This window comes from Anabas testudineus, chromosome 4, assembly GCF_900324465.2.
Source record: "Anabas testudineus chromosome 4, fAnaTes1.2, whole genome shotgun sequence".
In the NCBI taxonomy this organism is placed as follows: Eukaryota; Metazoa; Chordata; class Actinopteri; order Anabantiformes; family Anabantidae; genus Anabas; species Anabas testudineus.
Genome location: NC_046613.1, coordinates 23435412 through 23459549, shown reverse-complemented (window position 1 = coordinate 23459549; position 24138 = coordinate 23435412). Strand labels below are relative to the sequence as shown.

The 24138-nt window shown below is 40.3% G+C and overlaps 2 protein-coding genes across 4 annotated transcripts in view; one reads left to right on the top strand and one right to left on the bottom strand.

Annotated features, from left to right (window-relative positions):
• Window positions 1-8284: 8284 nt before the first annotated feature.
• On the bottom strand, window positions 8285-13611 carry sirt5 (sirtuin 5). Of its 3 annotated transcripts, none has more exons than XM_026345165.1 (8): window positions 13553-13611; window positions 12638-12750; window positions 12398-12531; window positions 11865-12090; window positions 10919-11006; window positions 9752-9805; window positions 9545-9668; window positions 8285-9371 (listed from the first exon to the last, which is right to left on the bottom strand). In XM_026345165.1, the coding sequence occupies exons 2-8, from the start codon at window positions 12735-12737 to the stop codon at window positions 9186-9188; spliced, it is 912 nt and encodes a 303-aa protein (XP_026200950.1). In that variant the 5' UTR covers window positions 12738-12750; window positions 13553-13611; the 3' UTR covers window positions 8285-9185. The 3 variants fall into 3 exon arrangements, with proteins under 3 accessions (XP_026200950.1, XP_026200949.1, XP_026200952.1); XM_026345164.1 differs by having other exon boundaries at window positions 13361-13572; XM_026345167.1 differs by having other exon boundaries at window positions 13439-13572.
• A 6381-nt stretch (window positions 13612-19992) lies between these two features.
• phactr1 (phosphatase and actin regulator 1) overlaps window positions 19993-24138 on the top strand; it is a 26091-nt gene continuing 21945 nt past the window's right edge. The window contains exon 1 of the mRNA XM_026345163.1: window positions 19993-20123. Coding sequence (XP_026200948.1) covers window positions 20012-20123 — 112 coding nt within the window. The 5' untranslated portion in view covers window positions 19993-20011. The remainder of the gene's footprint in view (window positions 20124-24138) is intronic.

Sequence of the window (24138 nt, the reverse complement as noted above, 5' to 3'; positions counted from 1 at the left end):
GATGCAGCGCGCTGGTTTGCCTGCCTTAGCTGTGTTTGAGCATCTCTGAACAGGGTCTGTGCTACAGCTGATGATTAGCATTTACATAATGAAGTAAATGTTAGCTGCTGCCTTAAACTGCTAATTCTCAGCTGTAGGGGGCAAGCTGACCTCCACATAAACAAGCTGGAAGGGTTGGGGAGGGGGCTGGGACAACAAGGCATGTGGTGGACAGTGCTGCGAATTAAAATACTGAAGGAAATTCTGTGTTAGAACAACGCTGTTATTCAGTATTTCTATCACCTAAACCAATAATAAGCATGGCTACAAGTATTGTGTGTTTATAGACCCGTGTGTGCTACATCTTACTCCTCCAGGCCATCGAGCTCCATTGTTGGCCACAGACTATTAAAAACATACCAGGAGGCCACACTGTGCATGTTCTTTCATCACCATGAACACACAGTGCAGTTTACTTTGACTCAGTCCCACAAACACCACCCTGCTGCCACATATACTAATTAGAGCACCGATCTGCTGCTGAAAATAGTCCCTGACAAATGCACGATTTCTACATGTTTGTTAAAACCTACAGGGGCCAACTGTTTTACTAAATTAGCCTCTTTAAGAAGATGAGGTATTGAGAAATGAACACAGAACACAAGGCATTTGTAGAGAATAAGACAAATTTTGAATATCACCAGTCAACATGGCTGCATGTTTAGGTATTAACAGAAAAATGAATGAATGTGAGTAAAAATGTGTCCTAGTCAACCAAGCAATTGAATAATATAATATTTTACCATCTGTGGAAAAACAAAATGTGATTAACTACTGACACAGCTACAATATAAGACTTACAGATCGGTTCACACCAATAGAAAAGCTTTTGTAGAATACACAACTGCACTAAATCAAATTAATGTGCAAGTTGGAAACTTAGCTGTGATGTTTATTTGTGATAATTACCTACCTAGTAGTATAAACTTTTGTTTCTAACAGAGTTTTTTTTCCAATAATCCAAAACCTAGTGGAAAAATACCTTTTGCTTTTTGATGAGAAAACCAGGGTGATGTGGATTGGCTAACAAAAAAACATCATCCCTACGGTACTCTATGATTACTCCCTTTTTAGTTGAGGTTGAGGATGAGATGGCCTTTCCTTTATTTTCCTTTATTTACCAAAATAAGAGGCTTTTCCCTTAAATTCTCTGCTGTGTCCTTAGTGGTTTCTCATATGACAAAGTCTGCATCGTATGTATTTTCATTTCTCTGTTCAAAGAGAAGACACAAAATGCTCTGCCTCCATTTCTTCAGAACTCTCCCTCCTCTATCACAATCAGTCTTCTCAAACACAGACAGCTTGTCTGACCGCCTGCAATACATGTTCGGATCTGCTTGTCACTTCACATCTCCCTCGTCTTTGTCTTTCCTCCTCTTCTCTCTTCCTCTATCTGTCGAGCTCTCTTCCTCATAATCTCTCTATCTGTCCATCTTGCCCCCTGCTTTATGTGAGCATGCTAGTCAATAGAGATTTCCTGCTTTTAATTCTTCTGCCGAAGAACCAAGGGACAACCAGGAGGAGGGGGTCTCTAAATCTAAAGAGTGGGGGCTCTAAATGTAAACAGTGGCACACAGAGGAGCTTAAGAGGGCTAAAAATAGAGCGATAGAGAGAGAGAGGAGAAAGCAAGAGTGAGATCGAGTGAGAAAGCTTTGCTTACGGAATAAAAATTGCTCCTGACAGTCAGGGATTAGTGCTTCCCTGGAGGATTTTCACTCCAAAAGCCCAATCTGGGGCGATTGGGAAGCGCACCAGCCTCAGTCATCGTAATTCAGTTAAATCCTACCCAGCAGAGATGGAAAACATAGATGCATGCATGTTTGCACGCAAACATAAATAGAGACACACGGTAAATATAAGCATGCACAGCGACAGAAGCTAAGACTGGATGGGTGGGGCACTGCAAAACAGGAATGTACGTAAAAAATGAAAGGTGAAGCAGATAAGTAGCTAAGTGAGTTAGAACAAAGATACACACATGCATGTACACACACACATGACTGTGAGCCTCATTACCAGCAGATTAGTCAGCACCTGATCCAGCTAAGCTTGTTAAACAACACTGTTCTGCAGCACACACACACACACACACACACACATACACGGAGTGAGGTGCTAAGAATAGCTATTGTCGTACAAACTAAAATACTGATGAACAAGTAATACTGAAAAGTGGTTAAATTAAAAATGTCTAGATTTAAAACATTTAAAGCTGCAGTCACAGATGTTTGGCCACTAGGGGGCAGAACACATCTTGACTAGCTGGAACTAATATGTTGCTTTCACTGTGCAGGCTCTGTTGACATTATGTTAATCAGAGGTGGTAGAAGTACACAAGTTTAATACATTGTGCAGTATTTAAGTACCAGAAATGTACTTAGTTACTTAAAGACAAAAATTATAATGTACTCTGATTCCTGTAAATTGCGTTTCTCGGATAGTTTCCAGACAAAGCAACTAGAATCCTATTAGTACCTATGAAAGTAGTTCCTAATCCTGGTCCTTGAGGCCCCCTATCCCGCTATCTCTACCCTACACACCGCTGATTACAAGGATCAGGTGTGCTCAGTCAATCAGAAGCTTTAGGATACTAATTTATTTTGTCTTCCCCCCACTCCATACTCGTCTGAGATGGTATCTTCCACATTGTGATTGACTGAAATCAGCAATAGGCTGCTCTGGAATATGTCCTAAAACCAAAAACAATGACATAAAAGGGGCTAAAAACCAGGCAGAGTGAAAATATTTGCTGCTCTTGATGTTGCCTAATAAAAACCCCAAATAACCTTAAGGATTAAACGAGGCTTTTTTCTCTCAGTAGATAAAGAAGTTGACATTTCAGTGATAAATGTCTGTGTACACGAGTGTACGTGCAGAAGCTCATGCACCTGTTTATTGCTCAACAGTGTGTGAGAAATGATGTGGGAAGTGTGTGTACAGTAGCAGCGCTGCAGGCTTCCTTCTGCTGAGGCGCTACACTCAGTTCCCACAGCAACACATTAGCCAGTAAACCAGATCTGTGTGTGCATGTGTGCTTCTGAGCTCCTATCTTTACGAGGATCAGTTTGATTATTAGACCTTGAAAGTGAGGACATCCTGAAAAGTGGGGACAGTTTTAGAAAGCAGACATTTTTACCACATGCACGATTTTCCAAAGTGAGATCGATTCTGTAACGTAAAGTTTGGTGGAGGCCGTGGAACACGAAGACATCTTTTATAATGGACATTTATTTACCATGAGGATGATTCTGCTAAAAAAAGACATTTGAGAAAAGTGAAGAAATGCTTCAGTTTCATAAAGTGTAAAGAAATTAAGATTTCCAGGCGTTAATGGAAATTATATTTTTGTTTTGCAGTGATGAGCGAGTCAGGACATTTATAGAAAAGTGGAAAAAATGATAGGCTACATTTTTAGAAAGCAAAAATTCCTGCTCACAGACGGGGTTAATGCACACACAGAGACACAAAGACATGCAGTGGTCGCTTACACATATTAAATAGCAGCCATAAAGTTTTCAAAGGAACAAATGTGATTCCTGAAATGTCAGAAAATGTACACGTACATGTGTAGCCTGTATCCTGCAGGTCCTATGGCTAAATATTTCTTCTCAAACTGAATAAAGTATGTTTTTCTGAGTGTGAATTAAAAATCAATAGCTCTGAGAGTTGCAGGTATGTTAGTGTGTGTCTGTGGTATCGTGCGTCAAAGTTAATTCACTTTCACAGTTTGCCAAACGAATGAATAAAATATGACGCTCCAGTTTGTGAGGAGGGTGAGGGGATTCTCTACTTGGACTTTATGTTGGCTAAATGGGAATTTGTGGGGAGACAAATTATTCATGCACACGCATAGACACCCTCACATACTGTACATTTAATCAGGCTGGTGCATTAGGTAACCCGAGGTGCTGGCATGAGCTATGTCCTCAGGGATGTGGGAATATGAAGATTTACATTGATCAAAAATGGACAAAAAAGCTCTGTGCAGTCATTTGCTTTTTAAATAGTCCTCTATATAAACTGATTTCCACAGCTTTATTCATGATGCACCTTTACTTTCCTTCTTATTTTCTCTGTTTTAATGACGCCAACAGCTACAGAAATACAGAAATGCAAACATGCGGCCGAAGGTGATAATTCTGAACAAACAGTCGTGAAATATTTTCAAATGTTTGTACAAAATAAAGCCGACAAACTTCTGGGAAATCAGCAACACTGCTTCCATCCTCCAAGACACAAGACAGACACAAGCCCCTGTCCATTAGAGGTCACATGTGGGTGCACAGATCATAAAACTGATGGCAGGAGGGGCTGCAGCAGGGAGGAATATACAGTGGCAAGAAAAAGTATGTGAACGGTTTAGAATTTCATGGTTTTCTGCATTAATTTGCCATAAAACATGTTCTGACCTTCATTTAAGTTAAGAGTATTAACAAATATAATGTGCCTAAAGTAATAACACACAAAACACAGTGATATGGAAAAAGTATGTGAACCCTTGGAACTAAAAACTGGTTGAAAACAGAGAGCAGAGATCTGAAAGGGTGGTGTAACATCCTTTTTGGCTGATCAATAATGAGACGTGACCAGAGCCTGAACAATGAGTGGTGTTGTATAGTCTGAAAAGGTAGCGTAAGCTAAGGTACCAAACCTGCCCTGAAGACAGAGGACATGTGGCAGTGAAAGCTCAGTTTGATCATCGATGATCACCCCCCTTTTTAGCACAGTCCCTCGATTCACAGTGTTGCACTTGTTCAAACTGTCACGATCCTGCTCCTCACTTCCTGGTCCATGCTTTTATTTTGTCTGTCCTTTCCTCTCCCTAATCATCCTGTTCTCCTCTGCCACTAATCACCTGATCTGTTTCACCTGGTCTACCCTGCTCCTATTTAAGCTCCCTTCAGGCCTCACTGCTTTGCCAGATTCTCCCTTTCCATCCTTCTCACTGGCGTCTTATACCACAGCTCATCTTCCTGTTTAACCAGCAGATACATCACATTACCAAAGTAGTGATTAAATTAATCAGAATATAATCCGTATTAAGAGCTGAGTTCATAAAGAACAACAAACTGTCCTGTCATGAGGATGATTTAGCTGTTAGCAATTATTGCTAAGTGCTGTTTATGCAGAAAACTGGAAGCTGGTCTTCCTCACACTGCTTTGTCAACATTTTGATGTGATAAAATTATACATGGTAATTATAATGTCAGGACCTGAGGGGGTCTTATATACAGCGGGATATGAACTTTAGATATGATATGACAATGAAGGGAGGGGGGGTACAAACTTACACAGATGCATATGAATGTATTTTACTGCTCATTGTGTGTCAGCAGTGATTTAGGTGGTGGAGCTGGATTAGAATCATTTAACTACTTTGAATCAGGACAGCAGTTTCACTTGTTTTGTACAAAAATGTGTTTTATGAGTAAAATCTACAAACTAGAAACTGTAGCTGCTGAGAAAGCAGATCTACTTCACATCGTATGATTTACACCCTTAATTAGAATACTGGGGTTATGACATTAGCATGCTTACAAGGGCACAGATACACTTATAAATAAATAAATAGGTTTCATCTCATAGACTGTGGATCAGAACACTTACTGCCATACTGCATTAGGAGAGAATGAGATACCTCCTAAAGGACTGACGGAGGATTTTAAAAGGATGTGGAGACCAATTATTATTAATTTAGAATGAAGGATAATGAATATGTACTGTAAAAGCAAGGTAGTTACTAAAACCTTTTATAGGAGTCTCCTGCAAACTGCAGAATTTGTTTTGCTTCTGAATCACAAACTATAGCTGCTCATGACTAAAAAGTACAATATTCTTCTCTACAGCATGATCTCCTAATGTTTTTGCATTGACCAGAAGAAGGAACCGATGCATTAGTTTATTGAGGAATATCCACCAAGTGAGCATTTAATGAACTAAATTCTCTAACAAATTTATTATTAATCAAATTAATTAAAATAAGGTGATTGAGTGAGTGCTGTGGTTCCCAGGGGATCTGTCCCTTTTGCTTGTCTGTCAGTCTGGACTTGGTGGAGCAGTACCAATTAGCATTAAAGGAACAGTTACACATTAGGATCCCACTGAATATGAAGCTATAGCCAGCAGCTAGTTAACACAGAGACCACGACTGTCAACTAAAACTTATCACATGAAGTTTGAATTTACAAACGAATGAAAAATTATAATGAGCATTTTTATTTGGAGAAAATCAGCTGATTCACAAATAAGAAGAAGTTCCTTTGACATCACGTTCACAACAAGAATTAAGTGAACATAATGGTGAGTGTGACCTTGACCTTTGACCTTTGGCCACCACAAATCGGTGCATCATGGAGTTGACAGTTGTTGCAGCACTGACAACCTGAAAACATAAAAAACTATCTGAAAACTCGTCTTTACACACTAGAGCTTGGAAATACTGCTCTGTGGTGTTGTAGCATAAATAAAAGATAAATACGGAATCGATAACGCATCTAAGAAAGCAGAAAAGCAAATGGGTCAGACAGAAACATCAGTGGACTCTGTAGTAGTCGGAGGCTTGTCCAGCATGTTTCAGGCTGTTTTGACAGATCAACATTATCCTCTACACCGTGACGCGGTGACTCCCAGACTGTGCAGCTGAGGGGATGCTCTCTCCACATTGCTGATTCATGAAGGTGTAGTGCTTACAGCATGAAGCTGTGTTTCCAGACACATTACACTCTGACCTGCGTTCCTCCTTTGCTTTTCTTTTTCACTTTATCCCCCCCCCGCCCTCTCTGACAGGCCTAGCCGGGCAGTACAACTCATATTGGTGTGAAATCGCCAACTAACAGGCGGGAAATTGGCTCTGTTATTTTTGGAGCAGAGTCATAGGGGACCGTCGGACCATCATCCTCTCTCTAATGAGCAGGTGATGGAGGTGTAGCTGTGGAGGGAGAGAGGGATACATGACGTCTTGTACACCACACACGGCAGATGTACAGATGAGAGCAGAGGAAGGCAGAGAAAAGAAGGTGGGTTTGTCGAGCTCTGTTGTGGGAAATGTGATATCAGATTAGGCAAATCTTAATTTCCATCAACAGAGCTGGACTTGGCCTGTGTGTGCTCATACTGAGGTGATGTCATTTGACGTCAGGGGGTTGGGCTGGTTTGTATCAAGCTCGGACAAACACCATCCCATCTTTGGCCAAAGCAGAACATCGCTTGAACAGAGAAACTATAGAGCAACTCTTTGTCTGATGTTTTCTGACGGCTCAGATTAACTTTCTCTCCATCTCGTCAGGTTCAAAATGAGTTTTAGCGCTTTATATTTGATATTGATGAAGAGGTCATATTATCATTTCCATGGTCTTATGTTACATATGAAAGCCCAAAGCTTGAGGTCAAAGTGCATTTGTAGGTTCGTAGTGAAACTCAACCTCCCCCAGTATGTGTGTAGAGCAATCAGGAGTGAGAACAGTAAATAAAACATTTACTGGTCTAAGATACATTCTAACAGTTATTTAATTAACTGGCTCATGAAATATGTTATAATGGGGTTAGTTTAATATGTATAATATAAAGGAGAAGTTTGTCAAGATTTACAAGTCTGTTTTAAAACAGTACTTCTATCCCAGTATGTACACGGAAAGCTGTGAAGATCCCCGTTTTACTTCACACAGGCCTTGAGGAGACCCCTTGGCCCCATTTGCAGAAATGCATGATGAAGTTTAGCAGTTGGACTCAGATAATAATATATTATATATAGTAGTTCAGTTCATTGTAAACTTCCCTCTGCAGACACTGAAGGAACGACAACACAAATAGGACATAGACGCTTTAAATTAATTTAATTTAACAACCTCCGTCTGCTTTAGCCTCTTATTGCCTTTATCTGTTGGATTCAGTTTTGCACAGAGTGGTGATTGTAGATTTGTTCCCAGTCACCTACACTTTTAGGAAACAACCTGTATGTACAAGAGATAATGATTACATCAGCTGATAACTTTTTCAATACATGTACCAGCAAGAGAGAGAGAGAGAGAAGCAGCAGAAGCTGACAATGTGAACCATTTATCAGTATTTTATCAGTCTATTCCAGCAGTTTGTGGTGCTCAGGTGTTTCAACTGGCTCAGGTTGTGCTGTGTCTATCCAAGCTGGTCACTAGTTTGTGTTTAATTTATATATGTGGATATCAAAACCATAGCTACTACTGCAGGTTCTGGGGTAGAGTATCTTTAGACACGATGCACTGCTGTCAGTCAGTGAGTTCATGTTTTTATTTGTGTGTGATCCCAACATTTCTGTATGCAAACAGCCAACTCGCTTATTATTCATCAAACTGTGCACAGTGTGCGTTTGTGCAGAGATATTGTCAGTTATGGGGATTTAGAGAGTAAAGCAACCCAAGCAGAATACCACCTGTACCACAGATACACACTCTACTACCATCGCTGCCTTGCAGTGCAGCAATATATTGATGAGATCTGAAACTCATGCAGTGTTTCCATACATGCACACAATATGTTTGTGAACATTCACTGGATATTTATTTTAGTTGACTTAATTTCACATAAATAAGCAGGTCCAATCCTGCCAAACTGTATCAAATCCTTCTAAAGAAACATTTCTCTGTCACTTCATGCACAGCCACTGGTTTTCCTGGTTCAGCTGGAGCTGACTCATGCTCACTGGCAGGCATCATACACAGTATTTATCACGGCCCATAAACTCAGACAACGATGAACTGACACAAACACACCACATCTACCAGCCAGAGCCCATAGATCCTTTGAAAGGAGTCAGGCTTTTCTCAGAAAGGTAGCAGCAGCAGCAGCAGCAGCTAAACACTGCCCCCTACTGTCAGACAATCAATATTCATTTAATGCAAAAAGAGCAACACAGCTGGTCGACTGTACTATTGGTGCGATTTTATCAGGAGTCACTTTTTCATAATTTCCCTTCTTCGATAAGCCCATTTATTAATTTAACAAATCAAACTCTTAGAAATTAACTGCTGACAACACAGATAATTAGTGTGTAATGTCACCATAGTGATATTGGATATTATATTTTTTCAAGTGTTGAATTGTCAAAGTTAAAATCGACAGTAATTAAATTGTATTTCACTCATCATGCCCTAATAGGAAAGAAAAAAAAAAATCAAGGTTCAGTCTCATGTCGTCTCAGCGCAGGGGGTAACGTGGTCCCACAGGGGCCATGGAAGTGGAACTTGAAGCGCATGGTGGCTGGTGTGTCTTCCATGTTAAATTCGGCCACAGGGACACCTCTGGCTGCCACCTGAGGAGCAAACATGGCTGCTGGATACACAACTGATGACGTTCCAACCTGCAGAGTAGGAGTTAATTATTGTTAGAACTTCAAAAAGGGCAAAACGACAGAAAATAAAGTTCAATTATTTCAAAACAAAATGCAGATTAGAGTCATAAAGCTCTAATTAACGCCTTTCATGAATTATGGTTGTGACGTTTCTATGTTGTGCGCACACACACAAGTCTTACCACAAGGCAGAGGTCACAGCTGTCCAGTACTTTCTCTGAGTGGGTGAGGATGTCGGAGTCCAGAGTCTCTCCAAACCAAACCACAGCTGGTCTCAGGAGACCGTGACAGCCTGTCTGCTCACACCTGAAACACACACACACACAGTTTGTCAAAACAAATAACCTGATGTGAAAAGAGCAGAGCATCATAAGTAGATGCTGTAGTACCTGGGTAGGTGCTGAACAGGGATCTGGGCATCCTGTGTATCTGGATCTGGTGCTCTGAGGAGGAAACATGATAACAAGAAGAAGAAGAAGAAACACCTTTATTTTGTCATTTGTCACATTCTACATGTTACAGATGAAATTGGTCCTCTGCATTTAACCCATCCCCCTGGGGGAGCAGTGGGCAGCTACATGCAGCGCCCGGGGAGCTAGCGTGGAGTGTCTCACTCAAGGACACACCTGGTGTCTGTGGTGGGGTTTGAACCCCGAACCTTCTGCATCCAAAGCAGATGATCTACCTTCTGTGCCAGCAAATGCCAGAGTGCTACCTTCAGGTTGGGAGTGAGTTGTTGCACCAACTAAAAAACTTTTAGCATCTCAGGATCTTGTTCATGAGTGATGAACAAGATGGAGCAGGAGATTTGCAGGTGGATTAATGCAGCATCAGCAGTAATGCAGACATTGTACCGAACAGCTGAATGGATGAACAGGGAGCTGAGGCGAAAGGCAAAGCTCTCAATTTGTTATACTTATAAGGGTTTTAATGGAGACTAAAGGAATGAGATTGTAAAGATAAACAGGACGGCTGGGATCAGCTTTAGAGATGGGGACAGAGTTCGGACATGTGGAGGGAGTTTAGAGTAGAACTGCTGCAAAAGGAGCCAGTTCAGGTGGTTTGGGCATCTTAACAGGATGCATCCTGATATATATTCATTTGAATAAAAGTAAGAATCACACATTAAAAGTAAGAATCAGCAGAATCAACAAGAGGAACAACTGATGTCTGTGCACCAGTTTTCCTCATCGCTGAGTTCAATAACACAGGGAGACGCCTTCAACAACTTTCTTACAGTTCTACTATTAATTTTGAATTTCAGCTTCTGACTTGATTTACGTATTCATGTTAAGATGGAATTTAATTGAGGCATTTGTCACTATCAGTAGCATCCATTTTAAATGTCAGATAAGTGACAAAGTGACATTTCATTTGAGTCAGTGTTTTCCTTCTCGCCTTGTCGTCAGGTGTTATTTAGCTCCTGACGTCTGACAGATTGAAACAGCCTGTTTTCTCTGGCATTTTCAGTTCAAATCAAATTTGATCAATATCGTCTTTCATATTATTGTGGAAAACAGCAGAATTCATCAAACGGTACCAGGTGAAGTTCTTACCCTTTGCCCTTCAGTGCAGCACAAATGGGGCTCTTGTAATTAGCTGCTTCGTGACCACAGGTCATACAGCGGGTTTTAAACAGGCTACCTGGATTTACAAAAAGTGACAGGAGAGAAACAGATTAGACCTGATATAACCCTAATCGAGTAACTGATTAGTTACAGCGAATGTATTAAACAATCATTGCAATTAATTCCAACTTCTGTAATCTGAGAATTTCCTTTTTTTATTATTAACTTCTTTACTTTTTATGACATTTTATGAACTAAAAATACTCAACTACACAACGATCAGCAGAAGAATTAAAGCCGCCTTCAGACATGCACTGAAGTCCCAAACTTCTCTAGACATCATCAGAGTGAGCCGCATGTGAGAAGACTCATGTCCAAGTCAGATGGTTTAGTGATCACCTGGACTTTATCCTGTGAGTCCCCTAGTACTAAATCTGGGTAATGTCAGAATGTGATCACTGAAATCAAATTCCATGGGAGAACACGTCTGACTTCAAGTTCCCGCTGTGCACTATGTGTGAAAGCACAACTCTGCACAATGTCCCGAACTGATTTTTCAGACATTTGCTTGTGTATATGTGCATATGTGAAATATAAGATCTCAAATTAGGGCTCCAACTACTAATCATTTTGGATGCCTGGTTCTGCTTGGTACAAAGTTTATTTTGTCTAAAAATCTATGAAATGATTTGTCCTATTAAATTATTAGAATAGTGAAAATTCCCTCTTTTCTATTATACAAACGAATGAGATTTACTCTCACGTGACAAAGAAAAGTTGCAAATTACAATACTTGCAAAACTAGAGAATGTGCATGAAAAAATACGTATTACTTATATTTGTTTATAACAATTACAGTTTGGTGAAGGAAAATATAACAACAGATTCTTACAATTGTTCCTGTTTGAATTAAGTCTTCACTGTTTCTGCTCACCGTGTAGCTCCAGGATGTTTTTGGATCCGGCACGGTTATGGAGCTCGTCGATGTTCTGAGTGATGACTGTAACCTTCCGTCCCTGTTTGCTGAGTCGCTCCTCGCACTCAGCGATGGCCAAGTGAGCCGGGTTGGGATTCTTTGTGAGCATGACCTCACGGCGGTAGTGATAAAACTCCCATACACGAGAGGGATTCCTGGAGAAGGCCTCGGGTGTGGCTAGTTCCTAACAGAGAGAGTAAAAATAAAGCATCATCAGTGTAGATGACAATTGCTAAGCTGTTAAATTAAAGAGAGAAATTAATATAAAAAAGCTTTTTGCAAATTGTAAATTGAGGTCAAATAATGAATTTAATAGACAAACCAAGAGAGAATGAGGAACATCTGAGCACAGACGTATGTGCACAGCACTTATTTATACACAGCTGAGTGGTTAAAATAGAAATGAAATGACCTAAGCATTAGATACAGCAACCATTCTGCTCTACATTCATTTTCATCAACAGCTTGTACAGCAGCAGGTGCGTGCCCACCTGTGCTTGCCATTTCCTCCAGTAGCCTCCTGCTCCTCTGAAGGTAGGGACTCCACTCTCTGCACTCACTCCTGCTCCGGTGATGATGGCTACATTCTTAGCTTTGGAGAAAATCTCCCTGAACGCTGCCAGGTCTGGACAAAAAGACAAATAAGAAGACAACACGTGGATTATCTTCCTGTTAACTTCAGAGGGCCTGAATGTGAAGCATGAAGGTGAGAGAAAGGAATATAAATGTACCTGAACTGGGCCTAGCCATGCCTTGGATGCCCCACGGTTTTCTCACACGTGCATAAAGGTGTGAGTTTATGGCCCGACAGGTGAACTGTGGCGAAATCATCAGGTTTTCACTACTGGGGAAGAAAAATAAAACTATTTTATATCCAGCTGTTGACTGACTGTATGTTTGGGGTCTTTTCATACTGTTACATGGTTAATGTGAAATTGACAAGTGTGTAAAACTTGAGCAGGGTCCTGTGTATCTCGTGTCACTTCCTGGTGCCATCTTTGACCTGATAAACAAAAAGGTTTCGACTTGGGGAAACGTGTCCGTCCTGTGTGAAGCAGCAAACATCAATCATGTTTGTGGAGCATCAGAAAAACTGGAAATGGCTTCAAAACTGAGGTGAGTGTTGTGAAATAGTCAAGTTAAAAGTTTCCTAAAAGTTTGACTTAGTGTGTTTATCTCTAATTAAACAATTGTCTGTGTGCTAACGTCTCTAAATGTAGTAACCGTGACTTTTGTTGGTGGAGTAGTGGGGCTAGCTTCAGTGTGGAAGGTCACCACATAAACAAACACCGAGCTAGCATGCTACTTAGGTTAGCTGCTAATTTGGTGCATTCACTAACTAAATTAAGACACAACAAATTAGGTTTTTAATGAATTAGATGTGAATCAGTCTGTGAAGTCATAATATAATTCCAGTCCTTCTGCACACAAACAAGCTAAGCAAGGTAGTTAACCTGTTGTTAGCTGGCTGTAAGGTATGCTAGCGTTAGGCTAACAAGCTAGCGCTAGCATCCAGTGAAGCAGCAACTGACAGCGGCTTGAGCAGCTCCACATGCCGGTGTAGAGTGTGTCATGCCCGTGGTTCTACAATCTCCACATGTGTGTTGAATCTTCTGTTAGATCTGTTGGTTGCTAATGCTAACTACCTGTCCGACCATCAGCTGTAGGAAGCAGGAAGTCGGTCCCAGTCAGCGGTGGATTGGTTCGTTTGAGGATGTGAACCAATCAACGGGGACAGCGAGGTAAAAAACAACGGAACAGGTGACACCAGCAGAGGGAGTGTTTGTACTGCAGTACTGTACTTCATAGAAATACTGTTTGTACTGCAGTACTGTACTTCATAGAAATACTGTTTGTACTGGAGTACTGTACTTCATAGAAATACTGTTTGTACTGCAGTACTGTACTTCATAGAAATACTGTTTGTACTGCAGTACTGTACTTCATGGAAATACTGTACTGCAGTACTGTACTTCATAGAAATACTGTTTGTACTGGAGTACTGTACTTCATAGAAATACTGTTTGTACTGCAGTACTGTACTTCATAGAAATACTGTTTGTACTGCAGTACTGTACTTCATAGAAATACTGTTTGTACTGCAGTACTGTACTTCATAGACATACTGTACTGCAGTACTGTACTTCATAGAAATACTGTTTGTACTGGAGTACTGTACTTCATAGAAATACTGTTTGTACTGCAGTACTGTACTTCATAGAAATACTGTTTGTACTGCAGTACTGTACTTCATAGAAATACTGTTTGTACTGCAGTACTGTACTTCATAGAAATACTGTACTGCAGTACTGTACTTCATAGAAATACTGTTTGTACTGGAGTACTGTACTTCATAGAAATACTGTACTGCAGTACTGTACTTCATGGAAATACTGTTTGTACTGCAGTACTGTACTCATAGAAATACTGTACTGTACTGTACTTCATAGAAATACTGTACTGCAGTACTGTACTTCATAGAAATACTGTACTGCAGTACTGTACTTCATGGAAATACTGTACTGCAGTACTGTACTTCATAGAAATACTGTTTGTACTGGAGTACTGTACTTCATAGAAATACTGTACTGCAGTACTGTACTTCATAGAAATACTGTTTGTACTGGAGTACTGTACTTCATAGAAATACTGTACTGCAGTACTGTACTTCATGGAAATACTGTTTGTACTGCAGTACTGTACTTCATAGAAATACTGTTTGTACTGCAGTACTGTACTTCATAGAAATACTGTACTGCAGTACTGTACTTCATAGAAATACTGTACTGCAGTACTGTACTTCATAGAAATACTGTACTGCAGTACTGTACTTCATGGAAATACTGTTTGTACTGCAGTACTGTACTTCATAGAAATACTGTACTGCAGTACTGTACTTCATAGAAATACTGTACTGCAGTACTGTACTTCATAGAAATACTGTACTGCAGTACTGTACTTCATGGAAATACTGTTTGTACTGCAGTACTGTACTTCATAGAAATACTGTTTGTACTGCAGTACTGTACTTCATAGAAATACTGTTTGTACTGGAGTGCTGTACTTCATAGAAATACTGTACTGCAGTACTGTACTTCATGGAAATACTGTTTGTACTGCAGTACTGTACTTCATGGAAATACTGTTTGTACTGTAGTACTGTACTTCATAGAAATACTGTTTGTACTGGAGTACTGTACTTCATGGAAATACTGTTTGTACTGCAGTACTGTACTTCATGGAAATACTGTTTGTACTGGAGTACTGTACTTCATAGAAATACTGTACTGCAGTACTGTACTTCATGGAAATACTGTTTGTACTGCAGTACTGTACTTCATGGAAATACTGTTTGTACTGGAGTACTGTACTTCATAGAAATACTGTTTGTACTGCAGTACTGTACTTCATGGAAATACTGTACTGCAGTACTGTACTTCATGGAAATACTGTTTGTACTGGAGTACTGTACTTCATAGAAATACTGTACTGCAGTACTGTACTTCATGGAAATACTGTTTGTACTGCAGTACTGTACTTCATAGAAATACTGTTTGTACTGCAGTACTGTACTTCATGGAAATACTGTTTGTACTGCAGTACTGTACTTCATAGAAATACTGTTTGTACTGCAGTACTGTACTTCATAGAAATACTGTACTGCAGTACTGTACTTCATAGAAATACTGTACTGCAGTACTGTACTTCATGGAAATACTGTTTGTACTGCAGTACTGTACTTCATAGAAATACTGTTTGTACTGCAGTACTGTACTTCATAGAAATACTGTTTGTACTGGAGTACTGTACTTCATAGAAATACTGTACTGCAGTACTGTACTTCATGGAAATACTGTTTGTACTGCAGTACTGTACTTCATGGAAATACTGTTTGTACTGGAGTACTGTACTTCATAGAAATACTGTTTGTACTGGAGTACTGTACTTCATGGAAATACTGTTTGTACTGCAGTACTGTACTTCATGGAAATACTGTTTGTACTGGAGTACTGTACTTCATAGAAATACTGTACTGCAGTACTGTACTTCATGGAAATACTGTTTGTACTGCAGTACTGTACTTCATGGAAATACTGTTTGTACTGGAGTACTGTACTTCATAGAAATACTGTTTGTACTGCAGTACTGTACTTCATGGAAATACTGTACTGCAGTACTGTACTTCATGGAAATACTGTTTGTACTGCAGTACTGTACTTCATGGAAATACTGTTTGTACTGCAGTACTGTACTTCATGGAAATACTGTACTGCAGTACTGTACTTCATAGAAATACTGTACTGCAGTACTGTACTTCATGCATATACTGTTTGTACTGCAGTACTGTACTTCATGCATCTACTGTTTGTACTGCAGTACTGTACTTCACGGAAATAGTCTTTGTACTGCAGTACTGTACTTTATGGAAATACTTTTTGTACTGCAGTACTGTACTTCATGGAAATACTGTACTGCAGTACTGTACTTCATGCATATACTGTTTGTACTGCAGTACTGTACTTCATGCATATACTGTTTGTACTGCAGTACTGTACTTCATGGAAATACTGTTTGTACTGCAGTACTGTACTTCATGGAAATACTGTTTGTACTGCAGTACTGTACTTCATGGAAATACTGTACTGCAGTACTGTACTTCATGGAAATACTGTTTGTACTGCAGTACTGTACTTCATAGAAATACTGTTTGTACTGCAGTACTGTACTTCATAGAAATACTGTTTGTACTGGAGTACTGTACTTCATAGAAATACTGTTTGTACTGCAGTACTGTACTTCATGGAAATACTGTTTGTACTGCAGTACTGTACTTCATGGAAATACTGTACTGCAGTACTGTACTTCATGGAAATACTGTTTGTACTGCAGTACTGTACTTCATAGAAATACTGTTTGTACTGCAGTACTGTACTTCATGCATATACTGTTTGTACTGGAGTACTGTACTTCATAGAAATACTGTTTGTACTGCAGTACTGTACTTCATGCATATACTGTTTGTACTGCAGTACTGTACTTCATAGAAATACTGTTTGTACTGCAGTACTATACTTCATAGAAATACTGTTTGTACTGGAGTACTGTACTTCATAGAAATACTGTTTGTACTGCAGTACTGTACTTCATAGAAATACTGTTTGTACTGCAGTACTGTACTTCATAGAAATACTGTACTGCAGTACTGTACTTCATAGAAATACTGTACTGCAGTACTGTACTTCATGCATATACTGTTTGTACTGCAGTACTGTACTTCATAGAAATACTGTTTGTACTGCAGTACTGTACTTCATAGAAATACTGTTTGTACTGCAGTACTGTACTTCATAGAAATACTGTTTGTACTGCAGTACTGTACTTCAATAGGAAATACTGTTTGTACTGCAGTACTGTACTTCATAGAAATACTGTTTGTACTGCAGTACTGTACTTCATAGAAATACTGTTTGTACTGCAGTACTGTACTTCATGGAAATACTGTTTGTACTGCAGTACTGTACTTCATAGATATACTGTTTGTACTGCAGTACTGTACTTCATAGAAATACTGTTTGTATGCATACTACTTATGGAACTACTGTGTACTGCAGTACTGTACTTCATAGAAATACTGTTTACTGCACTAAAGTCTGAGCCCACACAGAAAATGTGGGATATTTTCAAGCAGACTTGGAAATAATCAGAGTGGCTGAAGATTTAGAAACACGAGGTTTATAAAGTAAAATAAAACAATTGATATTTAAGATTCTGCATTTTTTCAAATAAAGTTCATATTTCATTACATTTTATTGACATTTAATTTAACTTGCAGCTATTGTTTACCTCCTAAATAAAGATAAAGAAGGTTGTGTAGTGGTCTCAGATAATCCAATACCTTTGTACTTCCATATTATGATACTTTATACTTCAGTATAGTACACAGAACTTGCTGTGTAGATTCATATAAACAGTGCAAAACTCTATTAAATAAAATATAACAGGTTAAGATAAGACTATTAGATTAATTGTTTTGTACTTTGGAAACATTTTGTAGTATTTCTACACTGTGGTATGGCTACTTTTACTTCGTTTGAAGTCTACATACTTCTTCTGTTGCCGATTATGCTTTTACAGGTCCTCTCAATACACTAACTTAATATTATTACTTTAAGATTGATATATACTTTATGTTTTACAGCATGCTAAACAGAGGTGGAAAGTAAATGTAATGTACCTAAGTATGATTTTGAGGTACTTGCACTTCACTGGGGTATTTTCATTTTATATGATGACTTTTACTCTACTACATTTATTAACAGCATGTTAGTTAGTTTTTTTTAATATAAGATTATTATAAACTACTAAATGCTGATGTTTTTTATGCATGAACCACCTCTATCTACATAGGATGATTAAACACCAGTCAGTGTCAGTGCTGCTGCTCCTATCTTCCAGTGATCCTTCATCTCTGAATAAAAACTGTTTCTAGAGTCTGTGCAGGAGCAGTCACTCTCTAAATATATCTACTTTTCAAATTAGAAGTTTATTTTATAAGTTAAAGGTGTTATTTCAGAGGAGATCGGTAATGTTTTATTTGATTTTTCTAACTGAGGATGTCATATTTACTGCTGCAGTAACAGTAAGTACTCAGCTTTCTATTACTGCCACTTTACTCCACCATCCCCTGTTATTTCTACCTACTGAAATAATTGAACACATTAAACCAATTTACTATAATTTTCTTCTGCCTTCTCCACCAGAGGCCAGCATTGGGTTAGTTAAACTGAAAGCACATCACTGAAACAAGAGCATCCTGCGTTTTATAATGAGTAATCCAGTTTGGATTGAAGTATAATATATATATGATATATAATAAGTACATTTATATATGCTACAAAATATTCAGTGTTATAGAAACCAAGTCACATGAATCATGACACAAATAAGAAGCACATAATGTTATATTTTAGTTGTTTTAACAGTTTATCTGTGACGTTGTGATTTAGACAAACATCTGCAGCGAGAGGTCTTTTTTGTGCTTTAGTCACAACACTGAGGCCTATTTGATGAAATGCATTTATTTCATGTGAGCATTAGCACAGTCAGTCCTGTCACTTCCACTGAACCCTTCGTCCAACCCTGATTTCTATTGGCCAGAGGTATAAGAAAGTGTATCTGAGAAAAGGTTTTGATCTATTTCATGCTGTGCACTCACTACCAGGGTCAATTACATCATCTCCTTAAAAAGTCTGAAACTCAATCCATCTGAATTTTAATCTTTAAAAGGTCTTAAATCTGACTTTGATATATCTTTAAAATTACACACAAACATAATTAGTTTAATCTGATCTACGAGTTCTGCGCAGATAGATGGAAAATATCATTCTTAAATTAATTTTAAATATGTGGACTAAAAAATGAATTGGTTGCAGCTTTGGTGCAGCTGAATTTCTACATTTGAGATTCTAGACCTGGAAATATTCATTTATAACTATGTTTTTTTTTTTTTATTATTGTACTGGTGCATCTGATGATATTACCACCATACATGAATATTAAATATTATTTACCAATCCACTGATTAATCAGATGTTCTGCATGGTTTCAATGTCATATTTTCAAATGTCTTGTTTTGTCTGATATCCAAAGATATTTGCTCATTGTTGTTTAACTAATAGTCTGAAATTAAATGGGATTAAATGAGAGAATCCAGTCATGTACAGTGATGTTGGTGAAGATGGAAATGTGCTGAACTGAAATTTTAACCATGTACCAAAAGTGATGTAGTTTAGCATGTAGTCAGCTGCTGAATCATCAGCTCTTTGTGGTCTGCAGCTTTTCATTGGTCTGTGAGTCCTGGACGTGGACTTGGAATCTGAGCAGGTGGAGCTGACTTACAGGAAGGCAGGAGAACAGTGGCTCATCGAGCCTCCCATCTCTCCCCCCGCCTCTCCCTGTCTCTCCCCTCCTACCCTCCATCACCATTACAACAGCCCGCCCCCCTCCTACACCGTTGGCCCGGGCGGGTGCACGAGTGGCTGCTGCGGCGCCGAATCTCTCGCAGTCCCGCCGGTCGCCAGTGGATGCTGCCCGCCTGGCCGAACATGGCGGCGGCCCCGGAGGAGGAGGTAGATCGCAGACCGATCCGAAGGGTCCGGTCCAAGAGCGACACGCCTTACATCAACGAGGCGAGGATCTCTCTGCACCTGGAGACAGGTAGGCATCCAGCCAGCGACACGGATGCTGCCCACCTCACGTCTGGGTGTAGTAGCAGCCGCTGTCAGGGGAATATTGCTGCGAATCGGTTCTCGCTGTGAGGGAAATTGCCTCTTCGTTTAGTGACAGTTCCCACGCAGCAGCATGACTTTGGGCTTTCATTGTGCAGGTCTGACGTCCCCGCGGTGCTCAGCTGCACCTTGGTGGATCCGATCTGCACAGCGGCTCATGCACCGGGATGGATTTCCCACCTGGCCTGGCTTTTATTCCAGCTATCCATGTGATATGCGGTGTGCAGGGCACGGTTAGGTTAGAGATGGGGGAGCCTGATGCCCCCTGTAGGACTATTGATTACCAGTGCTCCAACCAGACTCCGCCTTGCTTGTCGGCTGCGGTGAAATGTTGTGTGAACTTGGCTGCGACTCATTTCAAATGCAGCTGTTGTTATTTCATTTGGAGGAGGCTGAGGAATTGATGCTGTGGCACGCGGAGTCCTCGCCAAATGTGGGGGCACGAGCCCAGATCGTCTGCGCGTAAACAGCGGAGATAAGTAATTGTTTCCTTTGTTGCCATGGTCACGATGGTGCGCCGTCACGAAGCCTGCACCGTAAGCATGTTGATGTGGGTTGACAGCTGGTCTTCATTCGTTTTAGGATGTGGGAACATCACTTTCTCCAGTGAACGTGCGTCCACGTCCCCGAGGGAGGCAGCGCGGAGCTGTCCACTGCCTCTCGGTGCTGAAAATGCCACCGAGCATAGACGAGCACAGCCCGGAGGATGTGCACGACATGTGCCGAGTCTCCACTGATGATCATTCACATTACACATAGGAGGTGTTGTTTTTTTTAAAGGAGCTTCTGCATCCGAATAGCTTGTGATCGACCCTCCCCCAGAATTGCCCGATGTGACAAATCCCAGTCACATGGTGTGTGTAGCCTGGCAGTCTGGGCCAGACACAAGCCTATATTTTCCATTTCGGATAAATGCCAACTAAAGAAAATTCCCCTGCCTCGGCTGTTGTTCTGCTTTTGTCTCTTTTTCTCACCTCTATTCTGCTAAACATGCAGGAATCACAGTATATGAAGTATCTAAAGACACTGTTTAATGAAATCCTAATATTAAAGCTTCTGTTTCACTTTTAATGTGAAGCTGTACTCATTCTCTGCCTCTGCTACGCTGAGACATGTGTAAAACCATATAAATCTTAACAGGATCAGGAATTACTCACATGCTTGCTCTGTAATATGCCCCCTTTTAGCCTTTATGACTCACAGTGTTCAGACCCACCTACTCATAATCTATCTCAGCTGCCCTCTCTCTGGCCCTCAGCAGGCTTCCTCTCCATTTTGTTTTCTATCAAACGCTGCACTTCCTCCCAGACAGATTAGCTGAGCCTCTCCAGAATGAGTAGCACTGTTCTTGCTAACAGTTCTACTCCTGGCTATTAGCTGAGAGCAGAGCGGGCAGTCTGCAGCTGTATCAGACGCTGCCAGCAACATCAGGAGAGAGGCGCTTTTCTTCACACCTTGTCTTGAACCCTGAGTTATTTCTGTTTGCTTTCCTTCGTTTTCTTTCTTCCTTCCAAAATTGCCTTCAGTCTCATCTCTTGTCTTGTCACTACTGAAGCCATCTGCCCACCCACTCCCTCCATCCCCATTTACTTCTCGTTTGTGTTTGTGTGTTTAGCTGCTGTTGATTTTGCATAAATCCAGCCCACTCTTTTCTTTGATGTGTGTCACCGTGACATGCGACAAATATCCATGCTATCGTCGGTGTGCATGCGTTGATATGCATGTTTGCCTGGTGTGCATATGTGTGTGGGAGTCTGGGGGTATATGAGCATCGGGTTTAGTAAACAAGAGTTCACCCAGGCGCTTTACACACAGCTTGTTTTTGCTTTCTTGAGCCTGAACCTTTTCAGCCACCTTCAGTAGTGAGCATGGAAGAAATGAAGTATCACTGTGCTACAGACTGTTATGGCGTTCTGGCTCTAACCCTAACCCTTTTAATTGATGTGGGGCAGAGAAACTGCTAAAGTTGCATTTAGTAACGTCTTCAGCTTAATTAGTTTCCTTTAATTTCCCCTTAACTGTTAGAAACAAGCAACTTTTCACACTGAGGAGAGCACTTATCTATCTGCTTGTACATTACCGCTGCAGTATTTATTGATTACTTCAACAAGTATTTGTTTTTAGTGTTACAAGGGGGGGGGGGGGGTGAGCTAACAAACAGATGAGCTATAAAGAATGAGACTTAGACACGGCAGACAGCTGTGTGTCTACCAACGTGTCGGCTTGTTTTCTTTCAAACATGACATCAGTTTTTTATGCTTAAGGTTTATGTTTGAGTTTTGGATGCTCCATTGAAGGACTAAGACTGCTTCCATGTGCACACAAATGAAGCGATATAAGCATTTACTGATGAGTTGAGTTTGTGTTGACTTGGCAGCTGGGAGATGTTTCCCTTTCTTCACCAGCTTGTCTCTTTGTCTACTCTTTGGTGTTGGTTGTGTATCGATGGATCGTCTCTAACGGACCATTTGTTGTGGGTCTGTCAGTACAAACATCTGACATCTCACATTGTGATTATCATTTGACTGTGTCTTAATATAACATGACTAATTAAATCAGATTGTGTGGGTTAGAACAAACGCTTAAAAAGTATGATTCATAATAAAGCTCATACCAGTGGATCTGTATGGAGCAAAAGTTATTTTAAAATGTTTTTTATACAAACTTTACAAAGTCGGTGGTTTTTATCATCTTGAATTAATCCACATTCCAGGGAGTGCAGCTCCGCACCAGTATTGTAAATCCAGGTCAGCTCGGTTAGAGCTTAACCCTCCTCACAAAGACCAAGACATAGGCATTACCACGCTCTCATTCAACCATAGAGACGTCTAACACAGACCCGAATGAAAGACTGAGACAGAGAGGGTTTAAATGAGAGGAGGAGGAAAGCATGGTGCTGTAGGATGGAGGCTTTTAAATTGTTGCACCATAAAGACTGGCGCGTAGAAAAAGGAACAGAGTTGGGTGCTGTCCATAGAATATGGTGGGAACAGTGCACACGCAAACTACTTCTCACTATCTGAGTAATACTCTTTGTCTGTCTCGTTTGTTCTTCCTCTGTCTCGTCCACATGTGTAAGTGCTGCTATGTGGAAGCGTTAAGCAGGCCTCAAGCAGCAGAGCACTGGAGCTACCTGGGCAGAATACAAAAGCACAAGTGTGTGAGCTTTAAATGCAGAGGAGTACATCCACAGCTTCACTGCCTCCCCACTAAGCACACAGCAGCCCCTCACTCTTCATCCGAGAGAGAGAGAGAGAGAGAGAGAGAGAGAACCGGAGCCAAGGAAGGTGTATGACTCACACTCCAGTAAGATAGAGAGGAGTCCTCTCAGCTGGTGTGGTGTCAGAGTACAGGAGCTTTCACTGTGTGGCTTAAAGGAAAACACCACTGGATATTTCTACGCTGTTGTATCATTTGTCTGTGCTAAATATTGCAGGACCAGTAATTTATCCTAATATTAGCACATTTTCATTTGCATACACACTTAATTTTTATGCTCTGTCTACACTAGATCCTCTACAGTAATTTAAAGATCTGGACTGAAGTAAAACCACTGGTTGATTAACCGACTGAAAAGTTTGACAGATATTTAAAAGTTGGTCGTGGTCAGCTGATCAGTGATGATGAGAATAATGGACAGCTTTCACACACCAAGTGATGATGCTGGTAATATGATACATTTGGCTTGTTGTCCAACCTTATTCAAGGAAATCCTGGGATCTTTACCCACCTTCCTTTAACTTGCTTTATACACTTCTGCTTCTCTCCACTTGCCTCCTGTGTAATGTAATAATTCAAAGACACTGAGACCTGTAACAGTTTTGAAACAAAGGGCTGGATTTTAACTGATTATGGACACACAAATTTCAAACCTATGATCACATAGTGTGAAACTGTGACAGCCCTGGATGTGTCAGATCTGGTTGTGATCACTGCCCATATGT